Below are 21721 nucleotides of genomic sequence, written 5' to 3' on the forward strand. Positions count from 1 at the left end.
TCAACTATTTTTTCAATGTTACCTGTAAAAGTTGTCTTTGAGGATTGCCTTGTTCAACTTTTAAATTCTTATGAAATCAGCAAGTGGTCTGAAAGTATAGGCATGTTGTAAGTGAGGCACACAGGAAGACAAATACTGCAACTGGAAAAGCAGGGAAAACAAAAAAACAGAATGAGGGACAGAGGACTGGTGTAGAAGAGAGAAAGCTCAGCTGGCAGAGAGACAGACAGACTTTCAGACAGGCAGGCTGACAGACAGATAATCTGTGGACTCAAAGGAGGGGAATGTCATTGATCTCCCAGAGGACAATACAATACTCTGCCCTCTGTGCAATGTGACCACCAGTCCTTCCCTCACACACACACACACACACACACACAGGGGTCAGACCTTTTGGGTGTGGTGGTGAATGGAGTCTAATTCCTATTCAGTGGGTTGGAAGCTGTCTAAGTCTATAGAGAGTCATTGTCAGGAAACATTACCCCGCACGCCACACAACACATCAGGCTACATAACCTGCATGCATTCCTTTGGCTTTTAAAAGCCGCAGCTTTCATGACTATTTAATAACATAAACTGCAAACTTTAAAGTTGTCAGCAGAGACACGGGAGCCAGGAGACATGTAAAGGTTCCACATTGCGTGCTTTTCATTGGAGTGTTTTTATTGGAGCATTCTTTATAGTTATTTATAAACAGTTCAGCGGCCTCCCTGAATAAAACACAAATAGGCAATGTACTTGACATAGTGGTTTAACAAACAAGCCATTAAAGGAGGAAGGTATGCACATCCAAACACACTCCTACATAAGTTGCGGACCAAGCAGAAAATACAGTGTATAGAGTCCACATACTGCAGTTTGCTCCCATATCAATAAAATAAATGGTGCGAGCAAAAAACAGTGTGCAGATTCTACTTGACTTTATTGCTGTTGAGACCATCCTTTTTCTTCATCTTCATTACTTCCTCCAAACAAGTCCTCAAACCTAGACAACCATATAGGTTGTTTGTATCTACCCTCTGACACTACCCATAGGAGTGCACCAGCAGCAGTCACTTCGGACCTTTGTTGTCATGGTAGTAATTATAAACATGCGGTTAAGGTTGTGGAACAGTCAAGGTTTAGGTACAAGAACTACTCGTTTGGGTTAAAAGTACTTCCTTAAATCTTGAGGGCCTTCATTGTCATGGTTACAACAATAAACACAACGGCCATGGATAAAAGAAACAATACTGATTATGGGTTTCACATGGGAACAATGGGTACAATGCAACATGTGTACAGATGCTTTTTGTGTATTATGCCTAAAAACCATAGCAGATGATATGACGAGGTCAGATTTAATATGACTTATATTTTTATAGATAGTGATGCCTGATGCTGTTGACCTGAAGAAACATCAACCTGGATGTTTTTCTTAAAACACCAATAAAATAACTGCATCCACTGATTGTACTCTAACCAATTAACTGATTCACTATAATGCACCAAATAACTGATCAGGTCCTCGTTAGCTTTATACTTTTCACTGCTGTCTAAACTGAATACATGTTGACTCATTAAACTCATTAAACTCATTTCCCAACTGCCTGTGGAAATGAAACCTTCTATAAACACTGATTGACACTGCAGGAACATATTGTATAAGACACTTGTTGCTGGTCTTTACAAACTTGTTACTATTTTAATTAAAAGCTTTGTGCTAAAGGTCAGACGATATGGTATATCATGCCATTTATGTGGGAGTGTCGTGAATAAAAACTGAAATAAAATATAATGGTTCAGCCGAGCCTCAAGAAAGCCTCAAAGACATCTTCTTTTATGAAGACCCACAGACCTTGCAACACACAGTCAAAGTAAGACCCATACACACTGTTAAATGTTTTATTTGTGTGTTCAAGGTTCGTGACACATGGCAGGGCTCTATGATGAATGATAAATGGAACAAAATCAAGTGGGCTAGAAGGAACAAAACCTCCAGACTGAAGTCTACCATGTGAATATTCTTATTATCTGGTACCAGATGACTGAAAATGCCTCATCAAATGCCAAAAATATATATTTCTAGTAGGAAGAGAGACATCTAAAACAGCTCTGTAACATACATTTTCTGCAGAAACTACAGGCTTCCAAAAATACCCTAAAACAACAATGTTTTTCCAGAGAGAAAAACAGAATTCTCCTCTGACAAGCATGTTCCCATGCATTATCAATGGTTTCGCTCAGCCCCATGGTGATAAAACATTTTCTACACATGAGAGACAATGTTGGCTGTCAGTTACTTAAAAGAAATGTTAAAAGTGGTGCTATGGTTCTTGGAGACACAGATAACATAAATAATGAACAATGGCTGGAAAAAAAAAAAAAAAGGGCCAATTACAGAGAGAGCTGGGAGCGTAACTGATCGCTGTCAGTGCGAGACAGAAATGGACAGATCGATCGATGGGGTTTCAGTACATGTAAATATTTACAGCCTGACTCGTCAATATAGAGAGAGAGGAGGAGGAGAACGTGAATGTTAAGGACAAAGAGAAAGACAGAAAGACATGCGGAAAAACAACAAGAAAATAGGTCTGATTTGGAAGAAAACAGGATGGTAATTCAACACACACACATACACGGTCATGCACAGCCCACTGCAATAATGGTGACATTTGCAGTGTGCTGGTGGTTGTGTACGGCTGGCTGATGGCCCACAGCGATGGCCTTTAGAAGAGTGACAGACCAAAATTACTATTAAGAGCAAGCAGTATTAACCTTCCATTATACATACACCTCTCTCTCTCTCTGTCTCTCTCTCTCACACACGCTTCATTCCCATCTATTACTACTCTATGTGAGTTCAGAAGCTTAACAACCTCTGTTGGAAAGATTTGATTGCTCTCTCTTTCTCCCCTGCTCACGTATCGCTCCCTCTCTCATCAGCTCCTGCCTCCATTTTCTCCTTCCAGCCATCGTCATCTCCACCTCTCTTAACATTCCTCCCATCTCCCTCTTCCCTTATCTATCCCTGTCCCCACTCCCCTATTGTTCTTTCTTTGTTTCTTTCTTTCTTCTCTTCCCATGCCCTTATATTTCCATTACTATGTCTTTATCCTTTTGGATGGAGTAAGTATTTCAGTAAAGTTCTCACCCAGGACCATATGGACCTTCCCTATGAGTCTATAACATTTTTTTCTAAAGGAAAAGTTTCCTTTTTTAAGAGCACAACACCAAGTAGACAGCTCTGCTGTTGCTCTATTTACACCAGGATAGTTGGTGTAACTCTCAATCTGTGTCTTCTGACATTTGTAATATCTAACCTAAAATTTGACAGACATATGAGCAAACTTGTCCAATTTTGTTTTTATTGTGGAAAAAATATAACCATGATTATTTTTTTAACAGCTGGCCCTTCATGGCCAGTTTGTATTTCAGAGCTGGTCTCTCCTCTACCTGCTCCAGGTACATGATCCTCACTTCAACTCATTTTTATTGACTGATTGACTGACATTATTGGCTATCAACAATGTTAAGCTTGACGTCTTATTTTGTATAGATTTTTATCCTCTAACTGTTTTACTGGTTTCAGTTGTTTATTTTATTTCTGTATGTTTGTGTAAAGCACTTTGTGATGGTGAATTTAAGAAGTGTGATAGAAATATGTTTCCATTATGTGTTCATGGTTTTTTGTTTTTTTGCTAAATGTACAGAATGCCAGGTAAAGAAAATAACAGTCTTAGCAGGAATAAAGTAGGTCAGCCATGTTTTAGCCTTTACATTATATGTGCATAACCCCAACCCCATTGCAGCACAGGGCTTCACTGGCTCATAGATATAGAGGCTTTTCCCAACAATACTGACCTTGGCAGCAGGGGATAGACATGCAGGGCAGTAAACAGACAGACAGACAAATAGACTGGCTGATACTCTACAGGCTGCAGTATTTACTGGACTGTAAAGTCAAGGTGGGAGAGAGGGGCTGTGTGTAGCCTTGGTGCAAGTGTGTGTATGCTCGTGTGTGTGTGTGTGTGTGTGTGTGTGTGTGTGTGTGTGTGTGTCTATGAGAGTGTGAGGGAAAGCGTGTGCTTGTATGTGATGTGGTGTTTGCGTGCATGTGTGTGTTATCAGGGTAGTGCAGACTCTGCTGTCCAGCGGTGTGTGAGATGAGACAGAACGAACGATTTACCACCATGAAACACTAAGCAGACTATTAAACACACACGCACGCACGCACACACACACAGTGAGCCATCCTCTCCAGATACACAGGTACGTACACACACTTTCTCTCTTATCTGTTGTACCACACACACACACACACACACACACACACACACACACACACACACACACACACACACACACACACACACACACACACACACACACACACACACACATTTAGCAGTAGTGTTATCAGAGTTCACTATTGGTCCATATCTTAGCCAGGGGCAACCACTTGGGCCCGTATGATGACAGGCATATCTGCAGATAGGAAACTAACCAGCCAGTAGCCCACCACTCAACCTCACAGCACACTCTAACATAGCACTTTGCTAATACTGGGTTGGGCCAACGATAGCTCCCTGTGAAGTAAATCTCTTTTAGCTCGCAGGACAGGTCAGGAGCAGGGTCAAGTGCAGACAGCACTGTGGTAGTCAGTGTCCAGCTAAATATTTATCAAGCTATATGTTTATCAGTTTATCATTTCAAAGTTTCAACCAATTCCACCATGAGCTGTCATTTCATCTTCATTTTGAAGCAGCTTCTATCAAAACTTAATTACTGCCTTTGCACTCATTATTTAAACTAAGTGTGAATTCTGCAGCACATCTGCAGATTCCTTTGAGTGTTTTTGTTCAGTATTAATGTGCGAAGCAATGTGGGCCTCTTCATTTTGCATGATGCAAGCTCAACATGTTATTAACTATGAATCAGAGAATCGCACTGGGAACACAAGCAAGAACAGTCTGAACGATATTCATTAAAACTGGCACATGATTCAAACAAAAACAAGGCCAGCGTGGCCAGAAAAAGACGAGTGCGCTGCTATAATCTGAAGCCATTTTGTGTGCATGTAGGCGTACGTACAAAATAGAGAGAAAGGGAGAGCAAGGTGGGGCATGTGTATGTATTTGAAAAGATTGAAAAGAATCTGACTTTTACTTCAAAAACAAACTAAATAATTTTTCTCAACCAGAGTTTTGTCAAAAAGCCAAACAAGCGTCCACTATTTCCAGCAGCTTCCAGACAGTGAATGTGAAGCAGCCACACTTTCACAACCTTTAGTTAAGTTAAATTCAACCCAACCATGTAACTGTCCATTATCATCGTCTTACAACCTCACCACACTGGATAACAATTGTTTGCCTACAACAAAGCAGACCAGACTCTCATATTCATCGTTTGCCTCGGACCAAAACTCACTCACTCCACCCACTCATGTCCTGCCTCAGAGTGGGACATGAGTGGGTTTCTGTGAAGCTTATCGTTCATCACCTTTAGCAAGAAGTTCTCCTTTGCGATTTGATGACATCACCATTTAACTGCACTGTAAAATAATGTCAGCAATGATGTCGTCTAATGCATTTCCTCAGTGTTTTTACCATGACTCTGGCCCATTGAAAGGAAGGATAGGAGTTTTTAGCCTAAAATAATGCTATTAATATTGCTACCCACTAAATAAGTGTCAGCCAGCTGCAGAGTCCAAACACTGATGGAGAGAAATAAAAAAAAATACAAATAATGAGGCTGTATCTGTAGAGTACATCTAGGTTGGAGGCTATTTGGCTGGCTGCATATATTGGCAGTATCAGCAACGCCTCAGTTTTAATCCCAACAGAAAAACAGAGAATTAGCCCATCTATTAGTTGACACAACAAAACAGAGAAGGGCAACAGATCCCATAATTATCAGGTCGATATCGCCTAAAGTGACGTTCAAGACATTGTAGATGTCACAATTCTCTTACCTTGAGATTTTAAATTTAAATAATGCCTCCTCTCACATCAACCATGCGATCACATGGAAGAACTGGAGAAAGACATTTTTGCATAATGAATCATAATAGTGATTTATGAAATGTATTTAAGAACCACTTTTATTATTCAGTTATTTTGGGTTTAACTCATAAAACTGAATGAATCAATGGCAGCAGCTTTTTAAATGCGCTGCATGAGAGACGCCGAATTCCCTATTCTCTAAATGTTTCTGATGACAAACTCCTGGCAACCCAAGGGTTTTGTTTATTTTGGGTATGATGCCAAAAATACAAGGGAGCCTGAATGTTATTCAAATAAATTTCGCAATCTCAAGTGACTTGTTTCACTCGAGCTCAAAACGTACACTTTCTAGACAAATTTACAACAGTGCTTTATTTTTATTTTTTGGAGAAAAACAAGTTCACATCACACAGACTGCTCCTCCAGGCAACAGCTCACCTTTATTGTGTGTTCTGCACCCAAACGTTGCATCTTAGCTGTATGCAATTATCACAAACATTCGTTATTACTGATCAAGGCATTTCTATTGATCAATCGGTAGTTTTTATCATCTCCACAATTTCACAACAGACTCACTTATAAATACACACACCCAAAATTGAAAAGATAACAAGATAGCTAAAAATAAACAGCGGATAAGGAAAGGAGCTGTTAAATTATTGAAAAAAAAACAAAAAACAAAACAGCAGACTGTTAAAAATCTATTTAGGTCTCCAGAGAAACTCCCTGCTTGCTGATATTTGTTTTGTTCCATTCGTTCTGTTTTTATTGTCTAACTACCCCGGGCCAAACCATCACAAGTGTCTAGCAGGGGGGTTGGGGAAGCAGCCAAGTTGAGGCAACACTCTGCTGCTGCCTTCCCAGATTTACATTCAGGAGCCATTTTCTGTTTCAGCTACCCAGAATTCAGTCCGAGCTGGTCTCTCTCTCCCTCTCTCTCTCCCTCTTTGTATATGTCCCTCTGTCTCGCTCTCTCCATCTCTATCACTCCCTTCATTATCACTGTCCACTCCAAAAGAGGGTAAAGGGAGAGAAGCAGGGGGTGGGGGTGGTGGAGGGTTAAGAGCGAGAGAAGGAAAAGGTGAGAGAGAGAGAGAGAGAGAGAGAGAGAGAGAGAGAGAGAGAGAGAGAGAGAGAGAGAGNTAGTGCTGCGCAACTTCTTACCTCCTGCTTCTGCACACAGGTTGACACAGAGAGAGAGAGAGAGAGGGAGAGAGAGAGAGAGAGAGAGAGAGAGAGAGAGGGGTACAGAGAGCTGTAGCTTTCTGCTGAAATATTCATGTTGGTGCCAGCAGCTTTTCCATTCCCCGCTCAGCAGGAGGCTGCTGTTTGATACATCCATCGCCCTCTCCCTCTCTCCCTCTCTTTTTACTCAACCCCTCTCCCCGCCCCTCGCTCTCGCTGTCTCTCTTGACGAGTAAGGTTAGTAGATAGTAAATGCTCATCGAGAAACACAGGGCCAATCTCTCCTCCAAACTGGACAAAGCAGCCCTGCCTTGTTGAAAACAAAACAACTTCTACCATTAAAGACAAGGTTTCCTTATGTTCCACCAAAACCATGGGAGACCGTGAAAATTAAATCAATCAGTGAAATCAAAGCTTGGGCACCCTTTTCTCCATTGCATACTAATTAATTGTCATAGTGAATAGTATCACCAAAATGACCACCACTTAGACTGTAAAGGATAGACATTATTAGCAGCTTCAATATGACAATATACAGCAGAAGATTATATAAATTTGCCCCCATCTGTGCCTATTACTTACATATTACATGTTGTCAATGGGAGGAACTGCTGTATGGTAATACTGGACTTTTATATGATTTTTGCATCAAAGTGATGACGTTTCATGAGCATTAAAAAGTTTTTTTGATTGATTTTCCATAAAAATATATTCGGCTGATATACATCGGCTGATATCAATACTACAATCTGTAAATAAAATCTGTCCCCCTGTCAGAAGATTAACTCTATGTTGCTCACTCCTACCAGCTGTCAGTTTAACATTATCAGATTTCAGACAATATTACCTAAACAGAAGTGAAAAATTCAGCCATTTGAAACAGTATCACCTCAACTTATTCCTCCCTCTGTAGCAATTAACGGAGAGTCGACAAGGTGAACAGCAGCCACGGCTCCCTTCAATGATTTCCTAGTAAGGGGCATGCTTTTTTATTTTGTACTGAGCCCCAGCCTCAAATAGCTACTGGCCAGTTTAGCTTCATGTCACAGTTACTGAAGAATTACTGTCAAAATATGTTTTGCTTTAGCCAAACACAAAAGCGCAGCAGCAATCATGGTAAAGCGAAAATGAAAATTGCTTCGCCCATTCTGTCCTACAGTCACTGCTGAGACCTGTGGTGAAATCATGTATTTCTGACATAAAACAAGCTGATTAATGAGGCTGATGGTGAAAATTCAACTGAAAATGAGGCCAGAAGAAAATAAGTAGACAAAAGACGGCCAAGAGAGCAACAAATAAAGGAATTTAAAGGTAGATGTTGCACTTTTTGTGAATAGTTTTTATGTACTCTCACTAAAAGCTCCAGTGGAAATGTTTAGTGTCACATGACCCAAACACTGATCCAGAGGCCTTTCCACACGGCCAAGAAAGCAGTCCAAGGGAAACACTGCTGAAGATGAGAAAACAGCAGTTGTAGTTTCCAAGGGCGAGGCTGTGCCTGTCGGTGAACAACTGCATCATTTTATTTAGAACTGATGTCAGGGCTGGTGGTTAAACGGGGAGGGGCTGCCTTTATGGTTACAGTGGGTGCACGCATGATGCATGTATATGCGTGTGCACATGAGTGTGTGGTTGCATTTAACCAGCACATGTGCTGGGGGATGTGGCAGATGTTGCAGAAGCAAGGATTAGTGAGTGTGTGTGTGTGTGTGTGTGTGTGTGTGTGTGTGTGTGTGTGTGTGTGTGTGTGTGTGTGTGTGTGTGTGTGTGTGTCTTTAAGTGTGTGCATTAAAAATATCTTTGCCACAGCAGGAAGCCACAGTGGCCAATTACAGTGCAGCATCTGGGCTAGCACACATTTACACACACACACGCATTTTGAGTGTGTCTGTGTGTGTGTGTGTGTGTGTGTGTGTGTGTGTGTGTGTGTGTGTGTGTGTGGGGAGGGAATGGGGAGGTTCAGGAGGAGTTCAGGTTATTTACGTCTTAGCATGTGGAGTTTCAGTAAACGGTACAGCATGTGTGTGTGTGTGTGTGTGTGTGTGTGTGTGTGTGTGTGTGGTAGTGAGACTTTGTGTCACTGCAGCAGAATCTAAACACACCGTGAAGAAAGACAACGACAGAACATGGGAGAGAGAATTAGAGGGATAGGAGAGTAAATACATTGAAGCAGTGAAAACAATGATGAGAATGGAGAAGACACTTTTAGGAAAGGAGGGGAGAGAAGGAAAACTAAATAAAAGCCCTGTCATTTCCAGCAGAGATGTGATACCTCGCTGTCTCTTTCCACACTCTCAGAAAAGAAGGTATAGAGTGAAAGTACAACCTCAGAAACCAAAGGTACATTTTAGTCTATTGCATAATTCCCTCTGGAGTTGGTGGAAAACTAATCCTATTTGTTTTATTTTCTCTCTCTTTCTCAATTAAATCAGTCTAAGATGAATATTACTTTGCTGTCTGACTGACTGGATGATTGGGAGCAACTGGTAGACCTGGGCTCACTTTAATTTCACTGAAATGAATTGAACCAGAAGTAGAATTGAAATACTACAGCATTAGTAAATATTATCATAATCGTTCACATTTTACATTAAAAACTCAAAGAAAGAATTTGTTTTGTTATTTCATGTTATGCCTCAAAGTCTAATTATAGTATTATATAGTAGTGATATAGTATGATTCTGTTTGGTTGTGGTTGGTGCACTACATTGATCTTACTTACATGACAGTTTGCTGCCTTTTTTTAAAAATTTGCAATAACGCTTGAGTGGACTTAAACCTAACAACACAAAATCTACGGATGACTGTCACGTGAGTGGGCCACATTAAATATTCGTTCATCTTCATTATTGTCGTCAATATCATTAGTTAAATGATGAGAAATCAGAGATAAGGCTGGGGTAATCATATACAGAACAAATTACAAAGTTAGGGAAATAACCATTAATCACCTGTGTGCTTACAAGCCTTCAAGTTCAATTGAGCTGCTGAGACGATAGCGCATCATAATTATTTTAGAGAATCTCAGAAAGTGGCCACTACAGGAGGCATTAAGTTATAGATGAGCAGAAAGGATGCTCTGTTCTAACTAATTATGGCGAGGACTATACGAGATCATGCTCAGATATTCATTGATATGATCCTTCCATACTAATACCTTTATGCTCATCAGTGAAGTGAGGATTTTCTGGTATTAAAGGTTTTCCTCCAATTCACTGGTAGATTTTTTTCATCTTCTGTACAAGTTCCTTCAACATCTAATGAAATCATCAAAGTTTTTGATCATTTTGCAAAACTCCATCCATCTCTACAAATCTTTAAACATGAAAAAAACTGACTTCACTCGGCCACAAACTTGCAGCCCGTTCTTAATAGCAGTTCATCAAGTCATTATTAGCGTAGGTGATTCATGCTGAACTGAAATCTCACATTGTTCCTGTGGGGAGGCAAGTGTGGGGACAAATAATGGCACTAGATGATTAGAGCAAATCATAGAGTCATGGGGAGGTGTGTTACAGTAGGTGGAGCAGGAAAAGAAGGAGGAGAAATGAGTGGTAGAGGAAGATGGAGAGATATCCAATGAGTAAGAAAGCACTCAGATAACTTTAGAGCGATTGACTGTGTCATTAATCACAGTTTTCCCAGGTGAGTGGCTGAGGAGAGAGTACGCTCTAATGTGAGCACATCGACAGTGGCCTCCATTATTAATATGTTCTGTATAGATACTCTGCTGGTTGCACAGTTTGTAAAGCACACCTTAGCTAAAAAAGCTCTAAAGCCTCTAAGAGGACTTTATTGGACACCTGTAACAAATGTGCTAATTTTGTCCCTACTCATTCAGTGTTTGGCTGAATAACACGGTGGACCCAAATACTACTAAAATAAAATTAATTTTCTAGTCCAGGAAAAAGACATTGATCCTCCACACTGATATATTCCACACACAACAAATGAAGACTTTCTGTAAAACCTAAACCTTAACAAGGTGGTCACGTTCAGTCTGTCAAGAAATAATTAAAAATCTGCTCTGACATTAGTGAATGACATTGAGATTGTTTTCCCATTTTTACTTAATTGAATGAGAGTGAAATGACCCAAGTCCTGCCGTGATAATTAGCTGTTAGACAGCTCATATAGAAAATCTATTGGTCTCAAAGAAAGACGCATGTCTCTGGGTGCAAGCTGCCAATCCTGTATTCAGAAATGCCTTGGTAGGCCATTTGTTTTTTTATTGTATTGGCTAGATGTAGCCACTGACCAGCTCAAGGAAGACAATAGGAGCTGGACTATTGGTTCAGTAAGTGGAGAAAGAGAGAGAGGGTAATGCAGAGTATAGATTGATGGAGTGGATATATTGCTGTACAGAGCAGAATGTGCTCAGCAGGGCAGAATCAGACTATCAAGTACCATAGGATAAAGCATGTAAAATATCCAGTCAGACAATGCCCGCTCCAGGATACTGCCTGAAGCACAACAAAATAAAGCATCTTAATGTGAAGGCTATTGTTCTATTTGTCTGCATTTGTGAAAGGTCCAACCCCATGAATCCCTTGTTGGCTTCAACAGCAAATGAATTTGAGGAATATGTAAGACCAAATTTATAGTCACTTGGTTACTTCAATCAGTCCTGTCCAATCAGAGTTACAACTGGAAGTGCCTCCTGGGGAAACTGCTGACAGAGCCGAGGAACACTTAATCCCACTGATTAAATGCAAACATAAACTGAATGGAAATCAGATTCTATCATGTTTTAAAATTAAGGTTATATTTTTTTAATCAGTGTCTATTTTTGTATACCTTTAGTCTCCATTCAGTTCCAGGAAAAAACAAAAACAAAACAACAAAAAAAAAGAAAAACACCATTAACAATGACATGCACAAATCCAATTGCAATGTCCATGCAATCATCTTAAAAGCATGAGACATTCAGTTGCCCAAGTTTGTGCTTCACAGCAGTCAGACCTGATGCACACCTGTAAGCATTCAGGTAATGAATTAGCGCTGCCTTATAATTATTAATAATAACAATATATCTAAATAAATGACTGACCACAACAACCCACTGTGTAGACAGTTAACCAGCCCTGTGAGTCATTTTGGCCTCAACCTTGCATCTTTTGTCCCTGTACTCAATTATTTTTCATCCATGTGTAGCTACTGCCACCCAGTGGTCAAAGTCACCCACTGCCTCCACTGCTGCACCACAGCCATAGCTTTAATGAGGTCAAAAAATCTTGATGTAGTTGAACTGAACTGAAATTACTTAAATGACTCCTTGCGCTCCCCTCAAGTCTGATTTAAGTATGTCTTCACATTAGCAGGATTTTGTGACTTCACAACTGGTTTGGAGCCAGCTGTGGTTCATTATGCAAGTCACACATGAGGAAATGGATATTTCAGTGATGTTAAACTGCTGAACTTTGATAGATACTAGATTCTTCGATGAGAGGAGAAGAGGTAGATGTAGTTTTATGAATCTTTAACTGGGTAATTCAACTTTTTTGTGGAATAACATATCAGACACGCTATTATTCAAGACAGAGTATTTTCATTTGTCAAACACAGATGGGATATTAAACTAAAACTGATAAACTACACATATGTATCTAAGTGTGAACAGCATTTGTTGCCCCTTATTGTCATGTCAAAGTCACGTTGTTGTTAATGGTTTTGCAAACGATCGTCACTGCCATAGATGTTGCACTAAACCACCAGCATCTCAGACCAAAACAAATGCTTTGTCAGTCACACCTCCTCCACTCCCCACTAAACACACAACAACAACCACAACTGAATACTACTTACTTGTACTTTGTGTACAGGACAGCCAACAAAAACAACCTAGCCACAGTCATTAGCACCCTAGCATTGCCTGACACGCCGCATGGCCAGCTAGCCAGCTAGCGATAGCAACATTTGCCAAAAAAAAATCATAACATTAACAACATCAAGTTAGCTAACTTTATCATGGCTACTGCAGCCGGTCACTGATGAAATCAGACGTGACATTATTTAGCCATCAAGTTACTTACACTTGGAGAAGACAGTTCCGAGTCCAGCTGGAACCCTTTAGCAGCTAGCCCAGTTCTCCATCTCCCTAAAGTCAGACCAGTATCTCCTCCATGGTCGGACTGGAAAAGTCTTATCAAACCAGGCAAATACGCTGATGGAGCTGGTAAAAATTAAAAAAAAAACTTTATGGATGTTTTGAGGTCCACAGGTAGTCCCTATGGCCACTCCACCTGTGTACATCTCTTTCTTTGACTGAGGCCTTTTTTAGACACAAAAAACGTGATTTCTTCAGTGGAGGCACTTGGACCTGAACCTGCACTGTGCCATCTCACCTGTGGGCGGGGCTTGTGTTTTTTAAACATGGGGAGGGCCCACGGTTTGACAGGAGGGAATCACATGCACTAACATGCACATGTACATGCACTAACATGCAAGTGCTGCCAGACCGGAAACCAAAACAAAGACCAGAGAAACTCAGATTACAACACACACAGAGGAGGTGCGATTTAGTTCTCTGCTCAGGACACCATTTCTGCACTATAACTTTACATAGAAAAGGTTGTTTGCTGCTGTATTATTGTTTAAAATCTCTTTTACAGAACCTAATGCAATGCAGGGGGGATTTTCTTTGAAAATGTCTTCAAGGATGCGATCATCACCATTCATTATCTTACTTTCGAGAGCAGGCAGCCTTTTCTGATGGAACAAATGGAAAGTATTGACTTCACCATATCCCCTTAATCTACTTCCTTGCTTGTTTTCTGGGGCTTTTTGTTTCCCAATGATGCCATTATTTTTTAACAGCTCTCTATCAATTGTTAAATATTGACACGTTTTTAAATGCACCATGAATATAAATTGTTCATTGTGTTGAACCCCAGCACGACTGAATCTCTGCAAAGTGATTTTCACAGTATTGAAAACAGTGACAGCCTGGAGTGTAGCATATCAACCTAAATGATCAATAATTGTATTTAAGGGGATAAAATGTGCAAAACTATAAGAAGCATCACTTTGGTCCCTCATGCAGAAACCACCTCTTCCTCTCGCCTATCAGCATCATTTATCATCAGCAGCAGAACTGTCATAATTGTATCCACGAGCAGATTTCACACAGTGCTCCTCTACTTGCATTAAGCTGTAAATACCTCTGAAGGGAATATTATCTCCATTTCCTTTCTATTTAGTGTCATCTTTGTGCCATTTCAAATGTGTAATGTAGCATCATTGCTCCTACTGAGCTTTTATTACTTGACCACATATTAAAATTATTTTAAAAAAGCAGCAACAGAACAATAAACCTTACACATAACTATCTATAAAAAACTCATTTTTTTGTATGTTGACTTTTTAAATATTCAAAAGAATTTCTTGAGTTTGGGATTTTGAAATCAAGGGAAATGAGGCAGGGCACAACTCAAATATTTGTTCATGTAATTGCTGTCATTGTGCGAACTGATCTACGATGTGTCCTTGTTGGATTCCGGGACAGGAACACAACTTCCTGTGCTGCAGCGACAACCTCACTGAAAGCACACAAACTGTATGCGTCAGTGCACCATGGAGAGAGCTGCTGTGGTGTCGGGCTGCAGGACTCCCTCAGTGCCAGAGTACAACATCTCCACCTCCACCTTGGCCTTCAACCAGCATTTCATCACAACTGCCAAAGGAATTCTCCTCCTGGCTGAGATAGTAAGTGTGAATATGGATTTGAAGTTTTAAGGCCTGATGACTGCCTCATTAGAAAAACACAATAGAGCCAATGCTGAAAAGTTAATGTTGGGACATCTAATTTTTACTTTTAATAATTACAATTACAATTAATAATCATTTTGATAATTATCAGAAAAGTTTGTTGCACTTATGTTAAGAATGTATGTTCTTACCAGGCAATGCAGAAACAAACACCCTCTGAGACCAGAGACAGTTTAGGGTGTTTCTACTCTACAGTATAATCTAAAAAAGTGATTCATAAAATTATTCTATTTACTCCACTGTTTTTCCATAAAATGAATGTGAAATTTATTTCAGTAATAATAGTATAAATGGAATTTTGTGGTATTTCTCAGACAGTATCACAGACACTCAAGAAAAAAAAGGAAACCAAAAACTATGTTTCTATGAAAATAGGAAGTTGACTAAAAACACCAAGCAAATCAATTCTTCCTCCCTTCTCTCCCTCATTGTCTCTCTTCCTTTCCAAATCAGCTGAGGGAAAAAGACAGGATAGCCTTTCTGTAAATACAGTCTGGCTGGCTGCCATGCAGAGGCTGTGCACGCCACATTTAGGGGAATCTGATTGGGACACGTTCAAATAATCAGAATGGAAATGCAGATACTAAAAAGATGTTTATTTTGGAAATTATACAACTGATTGTGAGATTATACTATATATAGGTTCTAGCTTTATTAATAAATAGCTTGAAATCGGGTTAAATTGGTATTGTACAAGAGATATCATTTCAAAAGAAACCAACCCGGCTCACAGCCATGTATCACATCAGACCACGTTTTCCTCCTGTGATATGAAACATCCAGCAGGAATTTTTTGTTTTGAAACAGGAAGGGTGGATTAGGAATAGTGTTGGGAGCAACAAGATTTAGTTACTCACCACTGCAACACTTGGATGCAATGGAAATGGGAAAAAAACAGAAGACAAAAATGACAAGAAACTCATTTTTGTTGTGGTTCTTTCTCTGGTTTCTTTCAATTTTCTGGAATTTTATTCTTGGCGAAGTTGCCCATCAACTACCTCAAAATCTTACATTTCATGTCCGATACCAATCTCCTTTTCACAACATTAAAAGATCAGCATTTGTTCAGCCAGTGAAAAAATACACCATAATACTATCCCCTCTCCCAATGTTTCCAGTTTTATCTTTTCCTCTTTCACTTTGTGTCTCAATAAGCTTTATTCACAGTGTGACAATATAAGCCAGAACTACCAAACATTAAATTAAATCAAATCCTCTCCTTTCTTCCAGGTGTGTGGTATGTTAGTGTGGATTCTGGTTGGGGGTACACACTATTTTCATCTGTCTGCTCTTTGCTGGGTGATGTTTGTTGCCATCTTGTGCTGGATTCTGACTGTTTCCCTGTTTATTATTTACCTCATTGGAGCCCACAAGAGGATACCACAGGTCCCCTGGACTACAGTGGTAACACATACACACACACACACACACACACACACACAGACACACACACCCAGACACACACACACAGACACACACACCCAGACACACACACACAGACACACACACCCAGACACACACACACAGACACACACACCCAGACACACACACACAGACACACACACCCAGACACACACACACAGACACATACACACAGACACACAGACACACACACAAAATTTAGAATTTAGCTCAGGTTTCTCCCATTTCTCTTGATGAAGATGGATCTCCCTTAATGGAGCCCTAACCTTAACCAAGGTGCTTTTGTTGTGTAAACCTAACCACAGACAGGACTGTGGTTAGAGACTCCAGTGTCTGCACTCCACCGCAACCACTTACTGTTGATGGCACTGTTGTTATTAAATGTAGCACTTCATTCATTAAAAAAAACAAACACACACACACACACACACACACACACACACACACACACACACACACAGAAACAAACGTTGCCTCTGAATATATTCCAGGTAGCGATCATGTTGTTACTCCACCATAACATCAGCAGTTTAGTAGTATATGAACATGATTTCTATCAGACAGGTTTGGGCTGCTTTGTCTTTTTCTCTGTGATTCACTCTTTTGTGTCTTTGTCTCCTCTAGTCGCTGTGTTTGAACTGTAGTGCTGCAGTTCTCTATCTGGTGACAGCAGTGGTAGATGCTCTGACAGTCACTGAGGCCATTAGGGGGCGACATAACTACAACTGCTGGGCAGCATCTGCGGTAAGAGCACCCCTGTCAATATGTTTGCTAACGTTCATTCAAAAAATCTTTAGTTATTATCTATGTATTTCATGTCCTCACTGTAGTTTGTGTGTCTGCATTACAAACAACAAAACAAGAGCAGCCCCGTGCTGGAAAAACCACTGAAGTGCAGGCTTCTCCCGCATGAATTTCAGAAAAATGAGGGAAATGACAACAAGCACACATGCAGTGTAATCCAGGGTTTCTGCAGCATAGTGTAACCTTACAGAGATACCACAGAGGACCCCAAGGTCATGTCCTCAGTATTGGAATGAGGAGATTTGAATGACATGTGGAGCAGTTCAATTTACTAAAGTAAAAAGTACACACGGTGGCTTTTTAGGGCTAATTTACACAATGGTTCCTCTCTATAAAGTTAGGGGACACACAAGAGATAGATTTTGAAAAACTATAAAAATCAAAGCAGCATAGTCTGCCTCTGTTATAGGTGTATCTCCAGAAACACTGGACCCTTCTTAATGATGACATCAGCAGGGGTTATCTTTTCAAACAGAGCTACAGAAGACATTATAAATGTATATATAAATATATATATATATATATATATATATATATAAATGTACATATAAATGTGCGCATAAAACCAGTGTAACATACCTTTAGGAAAAAATAAACAAATGAATAACATAGTAGGCTGTTATAATGATTAGAATTAGTCATTTGCCACCAGGAGCGGTGTTTTGAAACAGCTTTCATTCAGTCAGTATGAAAATCTAAATATAATCTACTCTAATGAAGAAAATGTGGAACAAAATCTTCTTTTAGTGACTTGTCTTAACTTTGTGCAGGTGGAATTTTGACACGTTTTCTTTGTTCACATTTTGTTCTCTATCTTTCCATGTTCATTTTTTTCTCACCTCTTCTCCACCTTTCACTCTCTCAGTTCTTTGCTTTTCTGACCACACTGTGCTATGCAGGAAGCAGTTACCTGAGCTTCTGTGACTGGAAAACCACAGAGGAGCAGCAGTAGTCTCATTGGCTCTTGTTTCATGGCAACATTGTTCAGACTTCCACAGTATGAGGAACATGTCTGACTGAGACAGATCTACCTTCAGACACGACAAGGCCAACTTGTATAGAGATAATGATCATGATAGAATACCTTTGTTGCGTGTCATATTGTGAGCAGGACAATAACTGAAGACTGACAAAGGTCGAGTTCAATGAGGGCACAAATCAGTTCGAAAACACTGGAATCTGACACAGTAAAAACTGTAGATGAAGTGTGTTGTACCCACAAGACAAATACAGTCAGCTGTCTGCACTTTTGGACAAGAAGAAAAAAGAAAAATGATAAGACATAAAAAAGAATGAAGTGATGGGTGTGTGTGGTAGACAAATGCAGATGTGTAACAGGCTGCTAACTTTCTTTTCCTATATCTAACTGTGTTGTAGTTGTTGGGTAGATTTTTTTTGCCTTTTTCTGCCTACCCCAGCTTTAATCCTTTTTTTATTCAGGTGTCATGTAATCTTTTCCAAATGTTTTTCTCCATCACTGTCACATTCAACAAGTTGTTTTCAAGTTGAGGAAAAAAAAACTCACTCACTCATTCATTCATGAATCATTAATTTTACAAAACATTGTATGATGCATGCAACATTTTACAAATCTCTCCAATTACAAACACGCAGAAATAAAAATCTTTCAGTTCATTTCAATCATCTCTTGTTATCCTTACAGTTGAAATTCCACAAGATACATGTTATTTTGATTAAAAGTGCAATACATTACTTCTCTTTGTCCTTCAATGATGCAGATGTTCAAATGCTCATGCTCCTTCATTTTCATACATAAAAAACTATCAGCTACTATGTGCATGGTTAGGTCCTGTATGTTTGCCTGCACCATACAGGGTTACGGACTAAGTTTATCTTCAACAGTTACCATTAAACCTGTTTTTACATTGTTTATAAAATATTGTTTCATCCACACAATTTTCAAAGGTCTTGATCCAAAAGTGGTGCAATATTACCCAGTGCCCATATGTTAACACATATAGGCTATGTAGGTTGATCAGTGATCAACAAAAAAGTAGTTTATTACTCAGTTTTTCGCTTGATCATTGTGTGCTAGCGTCAGTGCTGTTGCCTTGATCCATGTAGACCACTCCCCAGTGAGCTCCTAGTGAAGTAATCCCATTGCTATTATAGCGGCCACTCAGCAGTTTGAGCTCCGCGTCCATGTGGGTTGGGTAGAAGTTAAAGGAGTTCTGCAAGACAACATCAAATGTTAATAAATGACCACAAATATTATTATTAATGATTGTAGCAAACAGAAAGGGTAGATGACCTGTACAGGTTGGCCGACGGTCAGAGAGCGCCCTCTGGAGGTCACAAATATCACCTGATAGATGTAGTTGCTGTGGTATTTACCAGAGATCTGAAAAATGCAAGACAGTGTGAGCACACAAACACTGCAAGTGCATTTAGTTAGCCCTCAATAAGTAAACAAATGATGTACAATAGCCATTTCAATGAAAAATGCTACTACTACTAATATTTCCTGGACCTATAAAATAAAATATATGTATAATACTAATAATATCTGTTAATGTCTACATATATTACAATTAGATTTAAATGATTAAAGAAATAGATGACATTTAGATGTTAACATTACACAAAAAAGAATTTGGAACAATACCAGACCAGTATTTTAGTATCAGTGAAATCTCTGACCTGAACAATGACCTCTCCGTCAAACAGGTTCAACTCTTGTGCGTTGCCAACTGCACGTCCAATCTTTTTAGACCAAAAAAATTCGTAACGCAGCTGGATACTGCAAGGACACACACAAGGGACAGAGAGGAAACACACTGTTAAACACAGAGGATGATATGTACTAAATAGGTGAGGGCAGATTAGTTACAGTCATAATGTAGCCAGATATTGTAATAAATCAAACAAGGGCAAATAAGCAGTGATAAACAATGAAACCATCAGAAGCAAAAAGGGACTGTATGAAAATGATTGAGGAGCAGAGGGGAGCTGAATCTTACGGTTTGCCATTATGGTACCATTTTAAACTTAAAATGTTAATGAAACAATATTTTTCGCAATATAAATAAAAGAAAAAAAAATACACCATCCTCCACCTTTTTTTGACACCTCTCCCCCCTAATAATTCCCATACAGTTCCTAACACATATGGACAAGAAGGAGGAAAGGCTGAAGACTTACCCAGTGATGTAGGCATTGTTGATTTCCCAGACCCGGACTGCTGTGATCCTTCCCTCTCCCTCTGAGGAGAAGGAAGTACCACTACCACCTCCAACTGCAAGAGAGTAGGAGTAGTGCACCAAGGCAGCTGGAGAGGAAAAAAAGATAGTAATTATGTGAAGGAATAGACACTACTACTACTCTTGACTCAACCATTCATATAAAATCTTAGTATGGAGAATAAAAAGTGCGTAAAAAGGCCTCAACAGTTGGGTTAACTTCTTACGTTTTGCCAGGCAGCTGGCGCAGAGCACAGCAAAGACGAGGAGGGACAACATTTGTGTGTGTGAGGGCGTCCAGAAACAACACTGAAATTAGAGACATTGTCATCATTATTGTCATCGTCATATAATCATCATTATCTATAGAACTTCTTTCAGTCATCAAACCAATCTGATATTTGCTTTTCAGAAAGAGTTTCTCAACATTTTATATATGGACTAATATCAGTGTAAAATAATAATAGAATCATTAGCAATACAAATAATTGTATTCTTCAGCTGCAGAAAGATGCTGTTAAAGTTGAGAGTTACATCCCACAGAGTTAAAACCAGCAGATAGAGTTCAGACTCACCTGCTGAAAACAGCTGTAGCCTGAGCAAAGGATGAGCAGACACTGCAACACTGATACTTTGACACTGGCATTTATATCGCCCAGCCTCCCCCACGACACACACATTTTATCATGATGACACAAACACACAAACACACTAGCATTCCTACCTGACAGCCTCTGATAGCTGAACAATAGCATCTGCTTTTGTTTTAGTGACAGAGTATGGTTCTGGGAATTAGAAATTGAACAAAGAGAAGAATTTTGAAGTCCATCACTAAGTTCGGCCCTATATTTTTCATCTGACTTATGCCAAAGGAAGTCTGACCTTAAACATTTCGATAACTCCAGCATCTCTCATGAATCTGTGTCCCATAATTTACCAACTTAAAATGAGTGCAATTAAAACCTGTGTAACAAAATTCTGATTCAGTTTGGGTCAGTAAAGCAGAATTTCAAAAGATCATTCTTGACCTTAGAAAAGTAGTTGGCTAATCTTATCTCACCTCAAGGCACATTTAGTAGCTACCATGGAGATCACATCATATGATCTTTATCAGCAAATGTCGTTTGGCCAGTTGTCACAAAAATTGAAAAGTTGAAACTTACATTTCTGTCTGTGCACTTTAAAGTCTTCTTGTCTTTAAACTCTATCATCTGATGAAAAATTAGAACAGCTAAAGTTGAAGTTGTTAAGTCAACAAATTTTTCTTGGTGCTGGTGTCAGAAAGAAGTGCACAAATCAGGTTTTAAAGTTTTCTTCCACAAAATGATTATTATCTAAAAATAATAATGATAAAGATTT

At 39.5% G+C, this 21721-nt stretch overlaps 2 protein-coding genes across 2 annotated transcripts; one reads left to right on the top strand and one right to left on the bottom strand.

The window, feature by feature from the left end:
- The first annotated feature begins 14713 nt into the window (after positions 1–14713).
- Positions 14714–18803, top strand: cmtm8 (CKLF like MARVEL transmembrane domain containing 8). Its single transcript, XM_022753370.1, has 4 exons — positions 14714–14873; positions 16167–16340; positions 16983–17102; positions 18028–18803. Exons 1-4 carry the CDS (start codon positions 14727–14729, stop codon positions 18112–18114), a joined length of 528 nt encoding a protein of 175 aa, XP_022609091.1. The 5' UTR covers positions 14714–14726; the 3' UTR covers positions 18115–18803.
- Positions 18699–21000, bottom strand: LOC111227712 (zymogen granule membrane protein 16-like). The gene is made up of 6 exons (XM_022753371.1): positions 20938–21000; positions 20590–20671; positions 20325–20451; positions 19824–19923; positions 19435–19524; positions 18699–19354 (listed from the first exon to the last, which is right to left on the bottom strand). Exons 2-6 carry the CDS (start codon positions 20639–20641, stop codon positions 19205–19207), a joined length of 519 nt encoding a protein of 172 aa, XP_022609092.1. The 5' UTR covers positions 20642–20671; positions 20938–21000; the 3' UTR covers positions 18699–19204.
- Between the last annotated feature and the right edge of the window lie 721 nt (positions 21001–21721).

This window comes from Seriola dumerili, unplaced genomic scaffold (genome assembly GCF_002260705.1).
Source record: "Seriola dumerili isolate Sdu_G_001 unplaced genomic scaffold, Sdu_1.0 BDQW01000191.1, whole genome shotgun sequence".
NCBI classification, from domain to species: domain Eukaryota; kingdom Metazoa; phylum Chordata; class Actinopteri; order Carangiformes; family Carangidae; genus Seriola; species Seriola dumerili.